Source organism: Alternaria infectoria, assembly GCF_024043175.1.
Source record: "Alternaria infectoria strain BMP 0036 chromosome Unknown scaffold_13, whole genome shotgun sequence".
Lineage (NCBI taxonomy): Eukaryota > Fungi > Ascomycota > Dothideomycetes > Pleosporales > Pleosporaceae > Alternaria > Alternaria infectoria.
Window position 1 is genome coordinate 641,874 of NW_026250702.1, and position 18,840 is coordinate 660,713.

General features: G+C 54.7%; 7 protein-coding genes across 7 annotated transcripts; 2 read left to right on the forward strand and 5 right to left on the reverse strand.

Moving 5' to 3' along the window:
• Window positions 1–355: 355 nt before the first annotated feature.
• J4E92_007718 (uncharacterized protein) lies at window positions 356–2,356 on the reverse strand (the record flags this gene model as incomplete). Its single annotated transcript, XM_051499081.1, has 2 exons — window positions 356–2,259; window positions 2,314–2,356. The coding sequence occupies 2 exons, from the start codon at window positions 2,354–2,356 to the stop codon at window positions 356–358; spliced, it is 1,947 nt and encodes a 648-aa protein (XP_051350816.1).
• A 600-nt stretch (window positions 2,357–2,956) lies between these two features.
• On the reverse strand, window positions 2,957–4,330 carry J4E92_007719 (uncharacterized protein; the record flags this gene model as incomplete). The annotated part of the gene is made up of 3 exons (XM_051499082.1): window positions 2,957–4,026; window positions 4,073–4,080; window positions 4,326–4,330. The coding sequence occupies 3 exons, from the start codon at window positions 4,328–4,330 to the stop codon at window positions 2,957–2,959; spliced, it is 1,083 nt and encodes a 360-aa protein (XP_051350817.1).
• Window positions 4,331–7,323: 2,993 nt separating this feature from the next.
• On the reverse strand, window positions 7,324–7,864 carry J4E92_007720 (uncharacterized protein; the record flags this gene model as incomplete). The annotated part of the gene is made up of 2 exons (XM_051499083.1): window positions 7,324–7,778; window positions 7,858–7,864. 2 exons carry the CDS (start codon window positions 7,862–7,864, stop codon window positions 7,324–7,326), a joined length of 462 nt encoding a protein of 153 aa, XP_051350818.1.
• Window positions 7,865–12,527: 4,663 nt separating this feature from the next.
• On the forward strand, window positions 12,528–13,383 carry J4E92_007721 (uncharacterized protein; the record flags this gene model as incomplete). The annotated part of the gene is made up of 4 exons (XM_051499084.1): window positions 12,528–12,683; window positions 12,735–12,807; window positions 12,857–13,185; window positions 13,252–13,383. 4 exons carry the CDS (start codon window positions 12,528–12,530, stop codon window positions 13,381–13,383), a joined length of 690 nt encoding a protein of 229 aa, XP_051350819.1.
• A 508-nt stretch (window positions 13,384–13,891) lies between these two features.
• Window positions 13,892–14,766, forward strand: GSP1 (GTP-binding nuclear protein gsp1/Ran; the record flags this gene model as incomplete). The annotated part of the gene is made up of 4 exons (XM_051499085.1): window positions 13,892–13,963; window positions 14,082–14,174; window positions 14,228–14,381; window positions 14,429–14,766. 4 exons carry the CDS (start codon window positions 13,892–13,894, stop codon window positions 14,764–14,766), a joined length of 657 nt encoding a protein of 218 aa, XP_051350820.1.
• A 724-nt stretch (window positions 14,767–15,490) lies between these two features.
• J4E92_007723 (uncharacterized protein) lies at window positions 15,491–16,398 on the reverse strand (the record flags this gene model as incomplete). Its single annotated transcript, XM_051499086.1, has 2 exons — window positions 15,491–16,291; window positions 16,393–16,398. The coding sequence occupies 2 exons, from the start codon at window positions 16,396–16,398 to the stop codon at window positions 15,491–15,493; spliced, it is 807 nt and encodes a 268-aa protein (XP_051350821.1).
• A 74-nt stretch (window positions 16,399–16,472) lies between these two features.
• On the reverse strand, window positions 16,473–17,311 carry J4E92_007724 (uncharacterized protein; the record flags this gene model as incomplete). Its single annotated transcript, XM_051499087.1, has 2 exons — window positions 16,473–17,257; window positions 17,305–17,311. 2 exons carry the CDS (start codon window positions 17,309–17,311, stop codon window positions 16,473–16,475), a joined length of 792 nt encoding a protein of 263 aa, XP_051350822.1.
• Window positions 17,312–18,840: the final 1,529 nt, after the last annotated feature.

Genomic DNA, 18,840 nt, shown 5'->3' on the forward strand with positions numbered 1-18,840 from the left:
CTGGTCGCTGAGATATAGACCCAGATCGCAAGTCCAAGGTTCTATTCCGTGATATCGTACTTCAAGGGGTGTCGGAGATTTGACCACGTAATCGTAAATCTGATTACGGATTTCGCCTGGTAGCTCCAAGAAGGAGTGTTTGTCTGGGTTCGCGCGTTTCGAGTCGCCGGGAGCAACAGGTGAGGCGTAAGCGTTGACTGACATTTTCGGTGGTTGAGTAGAGAACCGTTCAAGGTAACGAACAATGCTTATACCCAGGCAGGAGCAAAGCCTTAAGTACCACCAGGCACCGGCGCCCCCAAGGAACCACAAAACAAACCAGGCTCTTTCTGAGTGAATGTTCTAACCTTCTTATTCACAGTCCATACCCCCTCAACCACCTCAACTCCCTAGCCTGATGCTCCAACGCCCTCCTCATCTCAACCCCATACATTCTCTCCCTCATCTTCTCCCCTCCCTCCTCCCCATCACCCTGCCTCTCCAGCGCATCTTCAAAAACATCCCTCGCCATCGGCGGTTCCTTGCCAAAGCCCAGCAGCCCCAACTTGCCATCTCCGGTCCACAGAACAAGGTTATTCAGACCGAGAGACTCAGTCCCAGAAGAAGCCGGAGAGTAAGGTGTAAGCAGTGAGCCGTTCGTCGTAGGCAAGATCTTCTGCACAATATCCCCCCACCCCGCTTCCTCGTCCGGCGTCGCATTCACAAGACTACTGTGATGATGGGAACCACTTATCACAGCCTCCCCATCCTTGCCCCTCTGGAAATCATTAATATTAAACTGCCGCACGGGCGTACTCCCATCCCTTTCAACCCACTTCAAATTCCCGTCTCCGTCTGAGAAAACAAGTCTCGTGCCCTGCGGCGCCACAGCCAATAGCTTGGAACTACTAGCCGTCTGGCGATTCTGATAATACGCTTTCTGGTTGCGCGTCGTGCGGCTATCGCTCGAGTTGATGGAACGAGACGGTTCATTCGAGAGGCCATATAGTTCGAGCGAGCCTTTGCCTTTGTATTCACCCGCTGCGATCAACGTATACCCGCGTGTCGATTTCGTTTCGCGCAACAATGCCGGACTGCTATACGGACGGCCCAGTCTCAGATCTTGTGGTACAAAGGGATGCGGTATAGCTGTGATACACGATAGCCTTGCGCCAGAATGCACAGTACCGCGTAGTCTCGGGAAAGACCTCCGGTCAAAGTTCAACATGCTGGTGAAGCGTCCTGCGACCCAGATATCGCCGTTTCCATCCCAGTCGCGCGTTGTAGGTAGGTGGAGTATAGACAGCGCACCGGGCTGGGAGAGCGAGACGTGGCCGTCAAAGTCGCCGGTGTCGAGGCGCGAGAAGTCGCTGTCTGTTGGGCCGCCGATGAGCTCGCAGCGGACGGAGGAAGGCGGTGCGGGCGGTTTGCGCGAGTCGTGGAGGTGGAGCGTCCAGTTTGTGCCGACTGTGAGGGGGGTGCGGTGGTGGGCTTCGGAGAGGGCGGTGATGGGGAAGGGGTACGGCGTCCGTGAGACGACTTGGAGGGTGTTGAGATCGACTTCGTTGAGGGCGTTTTTGACGGCGAAGAAGCCTTTGTGGAGTTTGCTGTCGATGCTTACGCATTCGACGGCACCCGTTTCTGTCATGATGGCTTGGCTTTGTGTGAGGCGCGTGTCGTAGTCGAGGTCTGAGCCTCTGCCTGGTAGCAGCCCGATGTCGCTCTTCGCTAGCATCTTGCCCTGTCGGTCGCTGCTCGCTGAGGCGTCCCAGATGCTGATACTGCCATCGTCGAGGGGGGCGATGAGCTTGTCTGCTAGGCCGTCTTCGTCGAATAGAATACCTGCACCCGTAGCCTCTCTCCTTATGACACCCTCATCTCTCTCCTCCGTCCCAGCATCCTGGAACCAGCTAATCTTCTGCTCGGCATGTCGCTGTATAAAGTCCTGGTACCAATTCACCTTCTCGTCAGGGTAACTAGGATCCCAATTCGCAATCAGCGCCTGCCTCCGCTTCTCCTGATTGCGCTCCTGCTGTGACTCAGCGCTTGGCGCGCTTTCATCGTGTACAGAGGTATCGAAGGTGTTGGCAAGAGTGTCAGCGGCGCGTATCAGCTCGGCGAGGCGGGGGTCGATGTCGGTGGTGATTTCGAGACGGCGGCGACGGCGCTCAGCGGTTGAGTGGGTGAAGCATAGCGACTTCCAGAGGTTGTTGTCGCGTGAGAGGTTGAGGAAGCGGCGCGACACGTGTTGGAGGGCGACGAGCTCCGAGGGTTCGAGGTCTGGGGAGGGTCAGGGCTGGGTGGGGGATGCGCGTGATGGGCACGGATGCTTACAGGAAATGATGTGGAGGATCAGCTCGTCCGGGAGATGTATCATGGTTCTTGAGGAAGGTGTAACACTCTAACAGTATGTGTAGATATACGGATGATGATTGTAGTCTGTATGTCGGAAGCAATGGCAGATGCGACACGTTTATCGCATCTCAGGGTCGAGATTCAAGGGCTCAAGGGCTGACGACATGCCGCCTCGGCCCATGACTCGTTGCCCTTTCCCCACACACCGCCTTTCCTCATCAAGCTCACCGAAAAGGGAGGTTGATATCTGAGTATATTGAGCGTAAATATATTGCGTAAGATCCACGATTGTTACATGGGTGGTGTTATCAACGTAGTTACACTGCACAATAATCGACTGAAACGCGAAAAGATAGAAGATTGAGGTCTATCGGAAGTTTGGAGATTCAACATACCTAGGTAGTTACGTGAAACTCACATTTCAAGATTAGATCACTATCTCCCTCCCCATCTCCCTCTACCTCCCTTCTCAAGAAAACCGTACTCATTACACACAGCAAAACCGTGCATGGTATCATCCCTATATTTTGCTTCAAGAACGAAAAAGAAGACCGAAATGCCTCATATCCCATGCCTTTGTGTATACTCCCAAAACGCCCCCACCCAATATCATATCCACGCTCTACCGATGATGCATCTGCTTCTCCACATCCTCGGGCGGCGTCGTCACACTCGGCAGCTCCGCCACAGGCTGCGGCGGCCTATACGCCTGATACGGTTGTCCTTTTTCGTTAAGAACAGGGTTGACGCTTGTATCCGCCAGCTCCATAGCCTCGGGATGCGTGAAAGCAGCTTGTGCGGGTGAGTACTGCGGAGGAATAGTATCCCAAGTAGTACGATTCGGATCGCCGTTTCCGCCTCCGATTCCAACGGCGTCGGGTCCGTAAGGCGTGCCCTGATGACCCGGTTGAAACCCGTTTCCAGACGGTAATTCAGACACGCGATTTGCGCGCCCCGCGCCAATTGGGTTCCCGTCGATTTCCGCGGTTGCAGGGCGCGAGTTGCGGTATGTTTCTTTCTTACTCTTGTTGAGTTTTGCTGCACCAACAAGAGGGCTGTCGCCCTCGACTTCAGAGGAAGGGTCATGGTAGGGGTTGGCTTTTTGTTGGCGGCGCTTGCGGAGGAGCCAGAAGATTATGCCGACGAGGGCGAGGGCGAGGGGGATGCCGACTGCGCAGCCGATTATGAGGCCGAGGTTGGATTTTGAGCCGCCGTTGGAGGAGGAGGAGTCGTTGTTGGAGGTGCTGGAGCCGGCGGTTGGGGTCGGGGTTACGAGGACGGTGTTTTGGATTGTTACGACGCCGCCGCCGGCGCTTGTGGAGAGGCTTTGAATGACGGAACTGAAGGGCGTGGTCGCGGCGTCATCGGCAGTTGCGGTTGCAGAACCGGAGTTGGGGGCGTCGGTAGAGGGAGATCCTGAAGAGCCTCCTGCTGTCGTCTTCGATGCTTGGTTTCCTCCTCCTGATCCACCGCCGCTCTGCGCCAGACCGGTGATAGTCGCAAGGTTGGGAGCAGTCGAAGCTTGATTTTGGCCAATGGTCGCATACGCCTTTCCATCCTGCAGCGCGAAGAAGGGTCGTGGCGATGGTGATTCCTTGCAGCAATTTACGTTTACGGCGTCTGCGTTGCAGCACCACTGGTCATCGTGGTCCTTGCATTGTGTGATCGACTCGCCTCCAACAGCTTTCACATCTGCTGGAACTTAGCAATGATCAATTGGAGAATTCGAGGTACTTACCGCCGTTACTGATTGTGCACATGTTCGAGGCACAGCCTTCTGCTTTCCAGTCCTTGTCCGTACAGCTGTATCTGCCGTACAGGTTGCCGGCCGGTAAATGGCAGAGACCATTGTCCAAGCATTCCCAGGTATCAGGACAGCAAGCAGAACCCTCTACTGACGAGCAGGGCTTTTCTGATTTTGCCGCCTCTTCGCCATTGGGGTAGTCTGTTCGATTAGTTGTTGCTCGGCGATGAGGTCAAGTAGGTCTTACAGCATTTCTGAGCAATAGCGTGTGTCGCAAGAGCAACAACAGCAGCAGCGCGCATCCACCTGAGAGTAGGCATAATGCGCGTGTACCAGAAGGGTCCCTTGCTCGGTGAAAAGGCGATACCAGAAAAGCTCGATCTATCCTTGCAGTCGATTTCGAGATCGTAACTCGCGCGACGGCGATAGTGGAGCAGATGAAGGTGAGAGAGCGAAGCGAGCAAAAAGTCCCGAAAGAATCGAGAGTGTAGAAAGCAAGCAGGTGCCAGCCGACAAACTCAAAGACACAAGACAAGGGAGAAAGACACTGCACGATGATCGCACGCCCGTTTGCACGCCCCAGTCTCGCTCATCCAGGATATACACCGAACGAAGCACCCACCCAAGCAAACTTTACCCCATTCGATCCAATTAAACTACAGTCTCCACAGTCACGCCCCCCTCGGTTGCTCGCAGTCCGTTCGTTTAGTTACCGAGAGGCTGGGCGGGTCACGGTGAGGTCATCGGGAAATACCATCACCACCATCAACCCATGCACAGCGGCGCTCACGTTCCTTGCACTAGGCCCGAGCGGCCGCCCTCGCCCTCGTATCAGCGTGCGCCAGGCAAAAAAGGTTGCGATGCGAGGTGGTACCAGGGCGGCGATGGCGATCCCATGCGATGCGGCGATGTTTGTGGCTGAGGCAGAGTGAAACTAACGCGTTCTTTGAATGTGGGAGGTTTGCAATGCGCAAGCTGTTGGAGCCCGCAGAGTGAACACCGACTGCGACTGTTGCTGCGCAGGAGTGACCTACCTACCTACCTACCAGCCGCTCTGCGATGCGATACGAGCGATCGCCGCCCCCCATTTGCAACCGTCGCGGACACTCGCACGCTCGCTCGCATGATTCAAGCCAGAAAACCGGCTTTTCCGCGCCCTCGTGCGCTACAACTGTTCGCTGTCTCTCACCAACCCTGCGGATATCCGTCTCTTATATTGCTATATTAGACAGGTGTCGTAGGACGTATGCGCTTTGTACCCAATTGCCATGCCTCGCTTCAGAGCGTCGCATGTTGAACCACACCGTCCCGTCATTGTCTCCTCCGCGGCTCCTATTCAACACAGCAATAACATGATTAATATCCCGTGTCTACATCGCTTCCATGACAGCGAAGGCGCTGGGATCGACCAATAGTCGGTAATGAGCGCTTCGTATCACGGCGGATGGTGGTGTTTGAGCTATGCGGATGACGTGCCTGGTGGTCCTGTTGCACGGGGAAAAGGTCCCGAGGTCGATGTTGCAAGCGGAAGAATCTAAATACGGTGTCCACGCCAAAAAGGTCGCTCAGCCTTGCGACACCGTTCAGAGACGGCGTGCTTGCCCTGCGTCAGGACTGCGACTTCATGCACACCCTTTTCTCTGGTGGCTTCGCGCGAACTTCGTATTTGCGGCTATGCGGTGGGTGTGGACATCGGAATGTTCGGCGCGGCACTGTTTGGGTTTATTAAGGTATGCAGGTGTTGTCGATCTACCGGGCCTTACGCTGTCATCTTCCTGGGGGGTGCAGAGTGCATTGTTGTTACAGGTAGACGTTTTGTGTAACTAGGAGATGTTGGTACTGCGCACAACATTGCACGCGGCAGTGCATTCATTTCCAACATGACAGGTTACACGACATCCCATCAACCAAATGTCAAATGTCAAAGAATCTGGCTTGACAGAGTGAGGACATAGTAGGCTCAACCTCGGCACAACCTCACCTTCCATCGGTCCTTCGTGTTCTTTAGAAGACTCGTTAGTGCTGCAACATTCGGCGCGCGACTCCACCAAGACACTTTGCCTCCCGTATTCGGTCGCTTCACGGATTAGTGATAGATGGTCGTGCTGCGCTAGGCAATCAATAGCCGGTTTAGGGTCGGCATCTGTGCTGGATTACCTATCAGGGACTGCATCTGTAAAACCTTGTGACCATTGGAGAGTATCATTGCATGGCAAGATACCTACATACGCATTGTGGTCTTCATCGTACTACAATATCGACAAACTTACTCCCACGTCACCCTAGGAAAGACCTGAACGCCCTGGAGGCTACATCGACGTCAAGTTACCAACTCTGCATTTTTTTTTTCATTTTGATGTAGTCGGTAGATCTGCTTTCCTGCCTTACAATCACCACCCATTCATCGAAACGTTAGAGTCTGAAGAAGCGAAAACGGACCGTTGCTGGCGACATGCTCTACCTAGATCTTCAATGATGAAGATTGCCGCGCATACCTACCATCTCATCCTGCCACCACACCGCAACCACCGACACACTCCCTCTCTCCCAACACCTCTTCCAGGTCTATACCACACTCATCATGTCCTACGAGCGCCGTATATCCCGTCAATCCGGTATACGGATTGAAGTGCATTTTTCCAATTGACCGATCTCACAGTGCTAAACGAAAGAATACATTGAAGACGAGCAACAGCAAATATAGGAGGAGAGCAGAGTCGTGGCTACCACCAAGCTCATTAAGCAAGATCAATAGTCCGGTTGGCGAAGGTGTAGGCATAATAGTTCTGGAACCATTAGTTCAAGTTCACCAAGGTGCAGTTGTAGATCATAAACCACCAGCACCTACACACCACTTAAACACAACCGCGCTCACATCACAGATGAGGCAGCATCACGTCACACATTCGACTTCAAGCCCGACGCTATTGTAGGTTTTCATCTCATTTATGATGCCTGTCAAACATGCAGGATGCAGGCAAGGCTGTTTATGCCTTGCCCTCCTTGCAAGCCAGCAGTATTACGTGCCGAGCTATCCCACCCTCCCATCTTCCTAAATCATGATATCATATCGAAAGAAATCGTTCGTCGTTCATGTTGAAGCTGAAGCTGAAGCAGCAACGAAGCGTTTAGTGGGCCTGACGTCCGCCCTGGGTCTCGTTGGTGATACCGATGCGCTCCGAGTTCTATTCATCACACACACACACATTAGCAACCGTCTTCACCAACATCCGCGGGGTAAAGGATCAACATACCTCAGAGCTCTGCACACTACCCTCCTGGAGAATCTTCTTGAAAATATCATCCTCCTTGGCATCTTTACCAAACTCGTTCTCAAGCTGCTGCTTGCTAGCCGTGTTGAGGACACCTTGCTTGCCGTGTTCAGGGACAAGCACTTTCCACCCAGCCACAACGTCAACCATGGGAATCGTGCTATCAGCCTTCCATTTCTGAAGCTCCTCTACGCTCTCGACGAAGATGCAGAATTGGTCGCCGGAGCTGCCCTTGTAGAAGACTTGGGTTTGGGGGGAGTTGCCGCGGGCCATTTTGGTAGATTTCTCGCGTGGGGTATCTCGTGTGTGTGGTTCTTTGAAGATCGAAGAAACCAGTTTGCGTGGTTTGAGTGTTGTAGTAAAGTAGAGAAGAGTGTGTAATGGGTATTCGAGTGATGTGAGGGAATGGAGGGGAAGCTTTAGAGGGGCTATTTAGAGCTACGTGATCTGGAGCTTTGACCGGGTGGGCGGCTACGTCATTGCCAAGGGTATTCTACGTACTCCCACCTGGCATGGTAATTGCGCACGCAAGCTCTCACGCCTTGTTTTGTATTTTGCATTGAGGCTCTTTGGGCTGAAACGGTATGGCAGGGATGCAGGCCGGAGTTGCATGCCTGCTTTGCTCTGCTTTGCCATCACAGGCAATGAGGCTGAGACGACGCGATGTAGACAGCACCAGCATCAAGCAGAAGTAGACATCACACACATCTCACTCAAGCACACCCAAAACATGTAACCATGATTCAATCATTGCTATCCAAATACCCCTATCCCATCACAAACAAACGCCACCCCTCCATCATGCGATCGCGTGCCCAGGTACCAGTACGTACGTGTCCATGTCCCAAACCCGCTAGCCGCATGACGTCATGCCGAATTCCCGATCCCCCAGACTTCCAACCAGCCACCATCAACGGTGGCTGCCAAGATCGTAAGAGAGAGCGGGTGTACCTTGCAGTAACGCTCTGCTGATCGCATGATTAATCATTATGTTTGTTACACTGGCCCTTGGTTATCGGAGTCATTGCCGTTGCTGTCGCCGTCGTCTCAGTCGTGGTATTCATGTTCTCGTACTTGCTGTTGGAGCAAGGATAGTGTGGTCGTTACGTCGTCAAGGAAAGTATGTACCTGCAATGCGTTGCCGTTTTGTGGACACCCAATGCGTGTCCAGTGTGGTCTGTCATGTTGGTCCAACAGGATATGTGTGTTGGATCATCGGAAGAAATTAAAGATCCTACTCTTGCTCTTCGAAAACTTGTTCGAGGTCGAGTGGTTTGAAGATGCAGGCCGGGATTCGGGGGTGGGCTCTTCTTGCCGTCGCTGCTTCCTGTTTTCTATGTTTTTGGTTACCTCGGCGCAGGGAGGTGGTGCGCGTACGGTGGTTGCTGTTGATGCGTGGGAGACGGTTCTCTCGGTGACGCGAGCGCGTGATTCTGATCGTGGGAGACTGATCAGGTGCGTGGAAAGACGTCGAACCTTCTTCGGCTTGCTCTGTAGTGGCTTATCGGTTGGACGCTCAACGCCTATCGCTCGATTGGCAAGACGGCGGCGTCTACTCGAAGGTCGCGTGTCTTCGACCTCGAAGTCCTCTGGTAAGAACGCGGCGGGTGCGGAATGGAAGTCGACAAGTGCAGGGGTCGGCCTTCGATCAGTCGCTGATTGAGCTCGCAGGTTCCCGTTCGACATCTTATGAACGCGGCTTCCGAAAGAGTCTTCTGACCGCGTGTTGCTCGTGTTGGAAAGACTGGGCGAGCGACGCGAGAAATTGCTTGCTATGCTTGCTATGCTTAGCTTTCGCATCACTGAGTTTGCTGAAGCTCTGATTTGGTTCTCCATCCTCCGATTTGACATGCCCGGAAAGGGCAACATGTCTTTTGTCCATACGTCTTCCAATGTACTCTCGAGACGTACGCGCTCAGCTCGGCGCGGGGCAAGTATAGGGATGTGATTTGCGGAGAGGTGCGATTGAGATCGAGTTACTATACTTGGCGAAAACGTCGGGGGCGTATCGGGTAGCTTTTGTGCCTGGGTGTTCTTGATAATGACTTGACTCGTGTTGGTCTTCGCACCGAGAGTCGCCGCTCGATGAACTGACATGCGTCGTACTAGAGTATTCGCATGACCGAAGACAGGCCCAAGAGACTTGAGACCTAGCGATAGGGATGTATACATGTCCTGCATGGTAGACTGGCCTTCGACGAAATCGTGTGTCTCGTAAACAATACGCTCGCGCAGCTGCTTTTTCCAAACCTCCTCTTCGTGAGAAGTGCAGGCGCTGAAGATGAGTTCGTGTAAGCGATGGCCATGCTCGAAGACAAATTTCCATGTATGTGGGGCAGTATGGCACTGTATGCCGCGACCGTTATCACATTCCTCGATGCTGGCGTTGGCAAGCCCGATCGACGCGACGACGGTATATGGCGTATGGAACCGGCTCGCCGTCGCAAGTACAAGGCATGATTTGTACAAAACGCAAACCATGTACGCACCCTTGATACGATCGGGTGTTTGATATGTCACATGTAGAGCGCCACATAGGAGAACATGCCCGAGAAGGCGGAAGACAAGAGCTCGAGAAATCTTCTGCTCTGAGAACGCCAGTCGATCTTGTAGCTGCCATGTAATCTCGATAAGTCGCCGGGTCTGAGGGTCGTCTTTTGCCTTGTTGACTTCGCGGATTGTCTCTTGCAGCCGAAAAAGAGCTTTTTCGAGCTCGGCATGCGCTTCTGGGTCGTCGTAGACGGGAGTGTGGCGGCATAAGTCGTCGAACAGTAGTGGGTACTTGCACACCCTCTGAATTGGCTTGATCAAGAGATCTGGAAAGCTGAGTGCCTTCTTGCTACCTGCCTCTCGGTTGTTCTCCGACGCGACCACCTTCTGCAGCGCTTCGACACCGCGCTCGTATTCTTGCCAGCCATGCAGTCCTTTGCACATGGTGGTGAGATCTTGCGACATGGTCGTCCAATGCGCGCCGTACTCCTCGTATGTGAAGAAGCGTTTCATCTGTTTTTGTTAGCGAAGACAATGATAAGGGTCGCGCATAGCTTACATGTTTGTTGAAGATCTTGGCAATGTTCCCGGCCGTCTGCGTGTCCGTTACTAGGCCTCGCGGTCTGCGGTCTGGCGATCGTCCAATCTCCAAAGAATGCCTCAGCCTCCTGGCAGTCTTGTGTTCGGCGAAGCGCCCCGGCACAATGTCGGCGCTATGGAAGCGAATATGTTTGGCTTTCGTCACGGGATATGTCTCTTGGTACGCGCTTCTGGTGAAGTCTGCCTGAGGTACAACCTGATGAAGTTCGGCGAGCAAGTCTTCGTGAAGCTGTAGAATCTGGGAGATATTCTGTTGTATGGATGATCGTGTCTGGCCTGACAGAGTAGGAAGGGCAGTAAGGATCATGAAATAGTCCTGCTTGGATTAGAATGGTAGAGTCAACCCGGTGATAGGTAACATACGTTGATCAAGACCTTGAGGTCTGCGATATAGCTCTCTTCTGAGGAGATCAGCTCCTCCACAACCTTGCGACGCTGTAGTGATCGAAGCCACGCGCTCTCGTCGAGCACAGGCCCTAGCGCACCACGATGACTCTCGAGTGATCTGCGCGCTTCGGAATAATTGCTGCTTCTGTTACCCAAGCGAACTTTCCCTGGTACTCCAGCTTCTGAGCGTGGTGCAATGCTCGCGCTGCCGATGGTCATCGAAGTCGACTTCATTGCTGTCACATAGCCCATTGACGATGTCATAGACTCTGATGTCCTGCGCACCGATTCAGACAGCCTTCCCAGCGGTCGCGAGAGGACAGATATGCCATCAGCGGTGTCGAAGGATAGCCGTGGTATTTCAGCGACGTTATCCCTCCACCTGTGCGCGTGTCGACGCCTCAAAGTGCTCATCCACCGCCGAAAGGGTTGTGAAGATACAGAGATAGTCGCAGGCGCTTCTTCGTAATCTTCGCGCGGCTCATCCCCGTCATGATCGGTGAAGCGACCTTCTGGCAATGGCACGTGTATGGCTTCGTATAGATTGAACAGGTGTGTTTCCTCGAAGTCGTGGTCGTCAATGTCCATGTCATCAGCCGAGCTGTCGCTGTCAGAGGAAGGTTCCGCTATTTGCTGCGAGCTGTGATATCCTCTCGCATGCGGCCTCGGCGGGACTGTAAGTCTCGAGAAAGATGGCGGTGGTCGATCAGGCCCACAGTTCCGCTTGCGTGGCTCTTCGATGACATGTCTGGTACTAAATGGGAAGCCTCCTTTCTCGGGCACGAGATCGAGGAGCGACTGAGAGGTAAGTGGTGGTGTGTTCTCGTTGCTCCGAGACCAGTCGCCTGCCCTAGTCGCCCCGAGGGAATACAACGAGCACGCGGAAGCATTGCGAGCAGTAATGTCGCTCAGTGGTGGCAGTAGTGTGTCTTTCTGAGGGGAGCAGGAGTTGAGGTATGGATTGTCGCTGAAGGACCGCTTGAGTGGGCTCTGAGGCCGGAGCGACAACACATATGCCATGTCCGTAGTCGTACGGTCGACACGGGATAGGACGGGTACGAAGGCTTTCAGCGCATGAGATAAATACTACTGCATCCAACGACGATGGCTTAAGGAGAGACAAGTGAGCTGCAGAGCGATAAGGAAGTTGGCTGAGGCATTTTGGATATGACTACTGGCTAGGACGGGAGGAAAGCGCAGAGGCGCAAAGTTCTCAAGAGCGTAATGGCGGCATCTAAGGGAAAGGGTCCAGACGGCGCTCAGTAAAGCGCATTCTACACAAGCTTACCGAGAGCCATGGACAGAGTTTCGTTAGGGGCGAGTGGTGAGCCATCGACGAAGGCAGCTAACATGGCGGCCGCGTTGCTCTCACCAAATTTTGGTAACCGCGTCTCACTATGACGGCAGGAGCGGCGGAGGTGCAGAACAAGTATGTCTATAGCCGAGCCGAGCCATCGCAAGATTGAGCATACTAAGCGACTGGAGTATTCTCTTTATTTGGCACGCAAGAGGTCACGCGCGTGCCTTGGGGATAGTAAAGTTTGGTAGAGAAGTGAGGGAGGAAAAAGGAAGGCGACCGTCCTGGCGGTTTTGCCCCGCGCGGCTCAAGCTCCCTCAAGCTCCCACCCCCACATCCAAGCTCCCTGTAGTAAGCATTCACGCACTCTCAACTCTGCGGCGGCGACAAACATCTGCACATCATGGATGATATACACGCGCCAACCGTCTCGTCTGGGCCCACGTCGGCAGGCTACTCCAATGGCATACCAAAAGAGCAGCTGACGCTGCAGGAGCTCATGGCCGAGAAGGACCGAGTAGAGACAGAGTTGAAGGCATTAGGGCAGGTGCTGGATTCGGTACGCAAATCAGGGCTATGGGCGGGATAAGCAGTTGACGTCTTGTTGTAGCATGGCGTCCGCATGAGCACCGGCCTGACCACCCTCGACGGCTTTCCACGCAGTGATATCGATGTCCCCCAGAGTAAGGAGCGGTGATCTTCGAGGTCACCCAGGGTCGCTGACTGTCGCAGTCCGAACCACGCGCGCGCGCATCATACGGCTGAAGAATGACTACAAGGACCTCATGTCGCGCATCGAAAAGGGCCTCCACGAGCACCACGCGCGGCTGGCAGCGCAGGCGGGCGACGCGACGACGGCTAACGGCGCCCAGGCAGGGCTGAGCGCACCGCCTGCCGCACTCGAAGCGCCCTTTGCAAAGGTCAACAGCGTGGTCGCAGACAGCCCAGCAGCGACGGCCGGCTTACAGGTGTACGACACCATAACCAAGTTCGGCTGGGTGGACTGGACAAACCACGAGAACCTGTCGCGCGTGGCCGAGGCCGTGTCGCAGAACGAAGGGGTACGTCGCATCACGCTGCACAGGATGCTGTCTTCAGTCGGGCGTGCAGCAGGCTGACAAGTGCAGATTCCCATTACCGTCAAGGCGCTGCGACCCAACCCATCGGGCGGCCCGGCAGAGACAGTTGAGATGCAACTCACACCGCGGAGGAACTGGGGCGGAAGGGGGCTGTTGGGCTGTCACTTGCTGCCCATGTAGTGTATTATAAATCACGAGATAGGTCGAGCTGGATGGGTGGCAGGCAAGGCTGGCGGCAGCGCGCGTGGCGCACTCGGTTTGGCCAACAAGCATAGCATGATACCCGGCGTTGTTTGCTTTGGGATGAAACAGATCAAGGAATTGCTAGTAATTGACAATCTATGACTACACAGGTGCAAGGCAAACCCGGGCTGTTGAGACAAAGAAGCCTATAGCTGCCTAACGCTGCCTCTGCCTCTGCCTCTGCCTGCCTGCCTGCCTGTGAGGTCAAAATTGCGGAAGGCGCCAAGAGATTTACACCGCCCGGGGCGCCAACACTTCAGCACAACAAAACCTCTTCTTGCCCACCTCACGCCCGCTACTTTCCCCACTCTTTATCACCCGTGAGTCTGCACCACCGTCTTTTGCTCAATAACCCTGTGCGACCCCGACTGACATCTTTTCTCCCACAGACTCTGCCCACTTCCCCCCTCACACACCACATCACCCCGCCACAACACCCGACACCATGGCCGAGACTGCCGCAAGCTCAGTCCCTACCTTCAAGCTCGTGCTTGTCGGTGACGGTGGTACCGGAAAGGTATGACGCCCATTCCGACGCTTCTCGCGATAGCAGCCCGTCTATTGAGACGGCCGCGCGACTGCGAGACTGCGAGAATTTGAGACTGCGATGCAGGTTGCTAACAGCCCCACCATAGACGACCTTCGTCAAGCGCCATTTGACCGGAGAGTTCGAAAAGAAGTACATCGCGACGCTCGGAGTAGAGGTCCACCCCCTCGGCTTCACCACAGTACGTTGTCCGACCCTCTGCCGCCCGCGCTACGCCTACTAACGAGACGACAGAACCTCGGCCAGATCCAGTTCGACGTCTGGGACACCGCCGGTCAGGAGAAGTTCGGTGGTCTCCGCGATGGATACTACATCAACGGACAGTGCGGTATCATCATGTTCGACGTCACCTCGCGTATCACATACAAGAACGTCCCCAACTGGCACCGTACATGCGCCCACAACCCCCCGATACGCATTCGCTAACAGCCCCAGGTGACTTGGTCCGTGTCTGCGAGAACATCCCCATCGTCCTCACCGGTAACAAGGTCGACGTCAAGGAGCGCAAGGTCAAGGCAAAGTCCATCACCTTCCACCGAAAGAAGAACCTCCAGTACTACGACATCTCCGCCAAGTCCAACTACAACTTCGAGAAGCCTTTCCTCTGGCTCGCCCGGAAACTCGTCGGCAACCAGTCTCTCGACTTTGTCGCCGCCCCCGCTCTGGCGCCTCCCGAGGTCCAGGTCGACCAGGCCGTTCTCGACCAGTACCGACAGGAGATGGAGAACGCCGCCCAGATGCCTCTGCCCGATGAGGACGACGCCGATTTGTAGATACGGTCATGAGCTTGCTCTAGGCCACGGCTAGGGCTCTAATGGGTATACGACATGGACGAGATTTAGTGGAATGGGACAACGGATATGCAGCTCGAGAATTGAGGACATTCTTGGCGAAAACGGGGCATGCGGAGGAGGACTGGCGGAAGTATCCGACTGGAAGCGCTGGACTAGCCGGCGTTTCGACGAATGAACAATAGACTGTTCCGATCAATTCAGAGCATGACAACGTGATGTATCAGAATTGCAGTTGAGAAAGCTTTTCGATTCTACTATTAACACGCACAAGGGCGTTGCGACTACTACTACAACAGCACATTTCGTATCTTCATTATATTCCAACTCCGCTTGCTCGGACTTTTCAATGGAATGCGCCGCCCACCGCCCAGACACGATAGAAGAAATGACGCGTGATGTCAGTATGCTCATAATACGGACAAGCAGAGTCGCATAATAGCGGATCAAAGCGACGACCGAAAAATTGACAAGTAGAAGGCTCGCTCGCTCGCTCGCTCGCTGGAGTCGGGAAACGACCGTTTTTGACGCGCGCGACGAAGACAACGGATGGAAATGATTACAACGCGCAAGTAAACAAGACGATGCGAGACAAAAACGAAAGCGAAAAGACGACAAGGCACCTCTACGATTTCAGCATCCTGCGATAATGTTAGCTCAAGTCGACGCACACATAGCCCATCATGAGAAAAAGAAAGAGAAGTACTCACGGAGCGATCAACTGCGCATACTGCTGCGTCGGCACACTCCTCCCCTCCTCAATAACGCCCCTAATAACATCATCCTGCTGCAAATTGCTCCAAAGATGTATGCTCATCGCCTTCTTACTGTTAAACAGCGTATGCGCCACGCCGCGCACCTGCCCCAGCACCACATTCGCAATCGGCCACGTATTGCTGTATTGCTGCAGCGTGCCGACATCGAGCCGGATGCTCTGCTTGATGATGTCGTCCTGGCCGTCGGGGACAAGGAAAGACCAGTAGGAGAGGTGCACCACGGACGCCATTACGACGACGCAGGTGAAGAAGGGGGTGTGGTACAACAGGGGTCCGGGGAGACGGATTAAGGAAGAGATGTTTTCGGCGGAGGTGAGGCATTTCGCGGTGTGGATTTCGCGGGTTTGCGTGGGGAGGAGAACTTGGCCGGGTTGGACGCATATGTTTACGCCTTCGACGCGGCCGAAACCGAGGTTGCTGCGCGGGCGGTGTAGCATTATTGTGCTGCCGGCGTTTACCATGTGTGCCTGGAACAGCACCTCGTCGATGTGGCCGTCGTTGGAGACGATGTCTGTTTTTGAGGCCGGGAGGTGCAGACGCCAGTTGCACAGGTATTGGTCTACGACGTCGACGGCGTGGTATTCAAAGGTGGAGTCTAAGCGTGCGCATTCGAAGACTTTTCCTAGGATGCGGATGGCGTCGATGAGGTAGGTGAAGGAGGAGAAGGTTGTGAAGTGGGGGAGGAAGGCCGAGTCGTCGTAGTCGGAGAGGGTGGAGGGGTAGGGTATTTGCTGTTGTGGGTTGTTAGTTTAGTGATCTGTATAAGGTTTCATGTGTGTAGTCCCAGGAGGATGGTCATGCAATCGGCAGACCCCCACCCCACATGTATGACATGCATCGATCTCCCCATCGGAGTATGACATGCAGTCAGATGATCTCATCTCGAGTACCTAAGAGCGGCACGGGTTCGCACTAAGAAGGGAAACATGCCAAGCCGATTTGACACATGTCAGATCTGATGTCAGGGGAGTGGGTACTTACACCTGAAAAGTACTCGACGTTCTCACAGGGCAGTGGCACGTCGGTTACGACGTCTTTCAGTCGGAATTGCACGCCGGGGTTAACGGCGGTCATCATGCCGTTGGCTGTGAACATGGACCACCACGTTCTCCGCCAACTTTCTTCTAACTGGGCGTCGTTTTCTCCGTGCATCAGCGCAAATTCCATACGGTTGAGCCCGATTTCCAGCGTCAGGTTTTGGGCTATGGTGAAGATCTGGGCGGCGCGGGGGACTTCGTTGTGGGCGTGGAGGCCGATGGCGAAGAGGAGCAGGGCTTGGACCGACCACGCATCTCTTGGGTAGTTGTTGCTGTCTATCTGGCGATCTAACGCTTCCTTGTACATGGCCGTGGGTACCGACGGTATGTAGCTGGATCCGATGAAATGCACGGCATGTTCCAAGAGTGGGGCATGTCGTTCCTTGAAGAGTTCCACTAACCTCCGTTCCGGAAGGCAGAATGGATGTGAGTTGTAGAAGAAGTGGTAGAAGGCCTGAACAGCCGTCTCGGGTCCCAAGTGGCCAAATCGGTTCAGACGCGCGGATCCATTTAGGTTGAGTTGAGCAACTGGTGGGGCTACAGGTCGGACGCCAAGACCGTGAGTTGGGCTGAGCTGGTTCATGCCAGCATCGCCGTTGTACGAGTACTCAGGTGACGAGATGTGGCCATTGCTGGCTTGGACTTCAGATGCAGATATTCCTAATCACGTTAGATTTTGGGTTGGTATTGTCGTCGTTGCGATATACCCACCATTCGGGGTCGTGGACGCGCCCGTGTCGTCCTTGGTTTTCCGCTTGCCCTTCCAGCCTCTTCGCGACTTGATGTAGGTACATTCCACGTTGTCGGTCCTACATCGGGAACATCGCACACCACCGTCGCATTTCAAGTGTCTACTGCGACATGGGACGCACGCGACAGCGACCGAGGCTCTGGTCTGGTCGTTATTTGACTGCTTCTGGCTGTTCTTCTGGCCGGTTCCCTTGCTGCCGCCGCTGTCCGACTGGGGCGTTTGCGCCGGGGGAGTCCCGCCATTGATGCTGCTCTGGGTGGTGATACTCTGTGTCGGTGACAGATGGAGCCCTAGTGAGGGCGACAATGGCGATGTGGAGTCCGGTGAGAAGTCCTGGTGGCCGCCCCAGTAAGTGGGATCTACGCCAGCCGAGATGTTCGAAGGAGCGCCGTTCATGTGTTGCCCCGGCATCGCCATGGCAGAGGGAGGCATCGCAACAGAACGGTCTACGCGCAGGCGATTCAGAATCCACGGTATCCAGGTCGGCGTGGGCTTTGCGACTGTGCGTAGGTAGAGACGTTGAGGTTGCAACGGGTGCGGGCTGCTAGTCCTGTTGACCCGGCACGTGACGCCCGTCTACTCGGCCTAGCGCTGAAATCGCCAAAAGCTTCCGAAGCCTCCTTCCATCTTGCACCCAATCGGCCGTCTCCGCCCAACTCAAGACGCCAACCGCAGGACGCAAGGAGAGCCTCAGCCTCTTTGTTGTCGGCCCCTATGTGATCGTCGCCCCATTCAGCTCAGGACAGCATCTTCTGTGCAACTCCATCGTACCGTCGACCTGGCCGGCCTGCCCCGTTGCCCTTTGACGCACCGTTGGATCCTGCCGTCGCCTGTACTTCGCTTGTACCGCTTCAACGCAAGCCGGCCGGGACTGAAACGCACAATTGGCGAATCGGAACTAACGAGCTGTCTCCACGGCACTGCCGTCGTCCATTACTGGGCCGTTTGCGCGCATTCCCGTCACCGCCGTGTCGCTAGCCTGGATTCCGCCTTCGCTTTTGCCATTTTATCGTGGGGTTAGTGGTTCTGCGCACGTTCGGCGGAAAGGGTTGAGTGTAGCGAGCCAGCTGAAGTAGTCGCCTCGCCACATGCTCTTACACGTTCCATTGGACTGTCTTAGTCACGGAAATGGTACCGCGCCTGCGACGTAGCAGCACAGTGTGCCTCTAAGATTTCGCCTCGATGCAACCTGGCCTTGGCTCGAGATGCTGCCACAGCCTTATCTGATACCAGCGATGAACCCACACACACGACGCCAAAAAGCAATCCAGCTTTCGTCTCGATTGGCCAAAATCGGGCTGTCTAGGCGCTGAACGCATATGAAAGGAGGCGTACCTGCGCGTTGCCTCTAAGCCTCGTCGACTCTCCACTAGGTTTCGCTCATTACTAGGTCTTGCTCATTACTAGGTCTCGCTCATTTCCGTGATCTGGCTACGACGTCCTGTACACTATCAGCCCTGCAGCAACTTTCGGCGGCGATGAACCAGAGTAC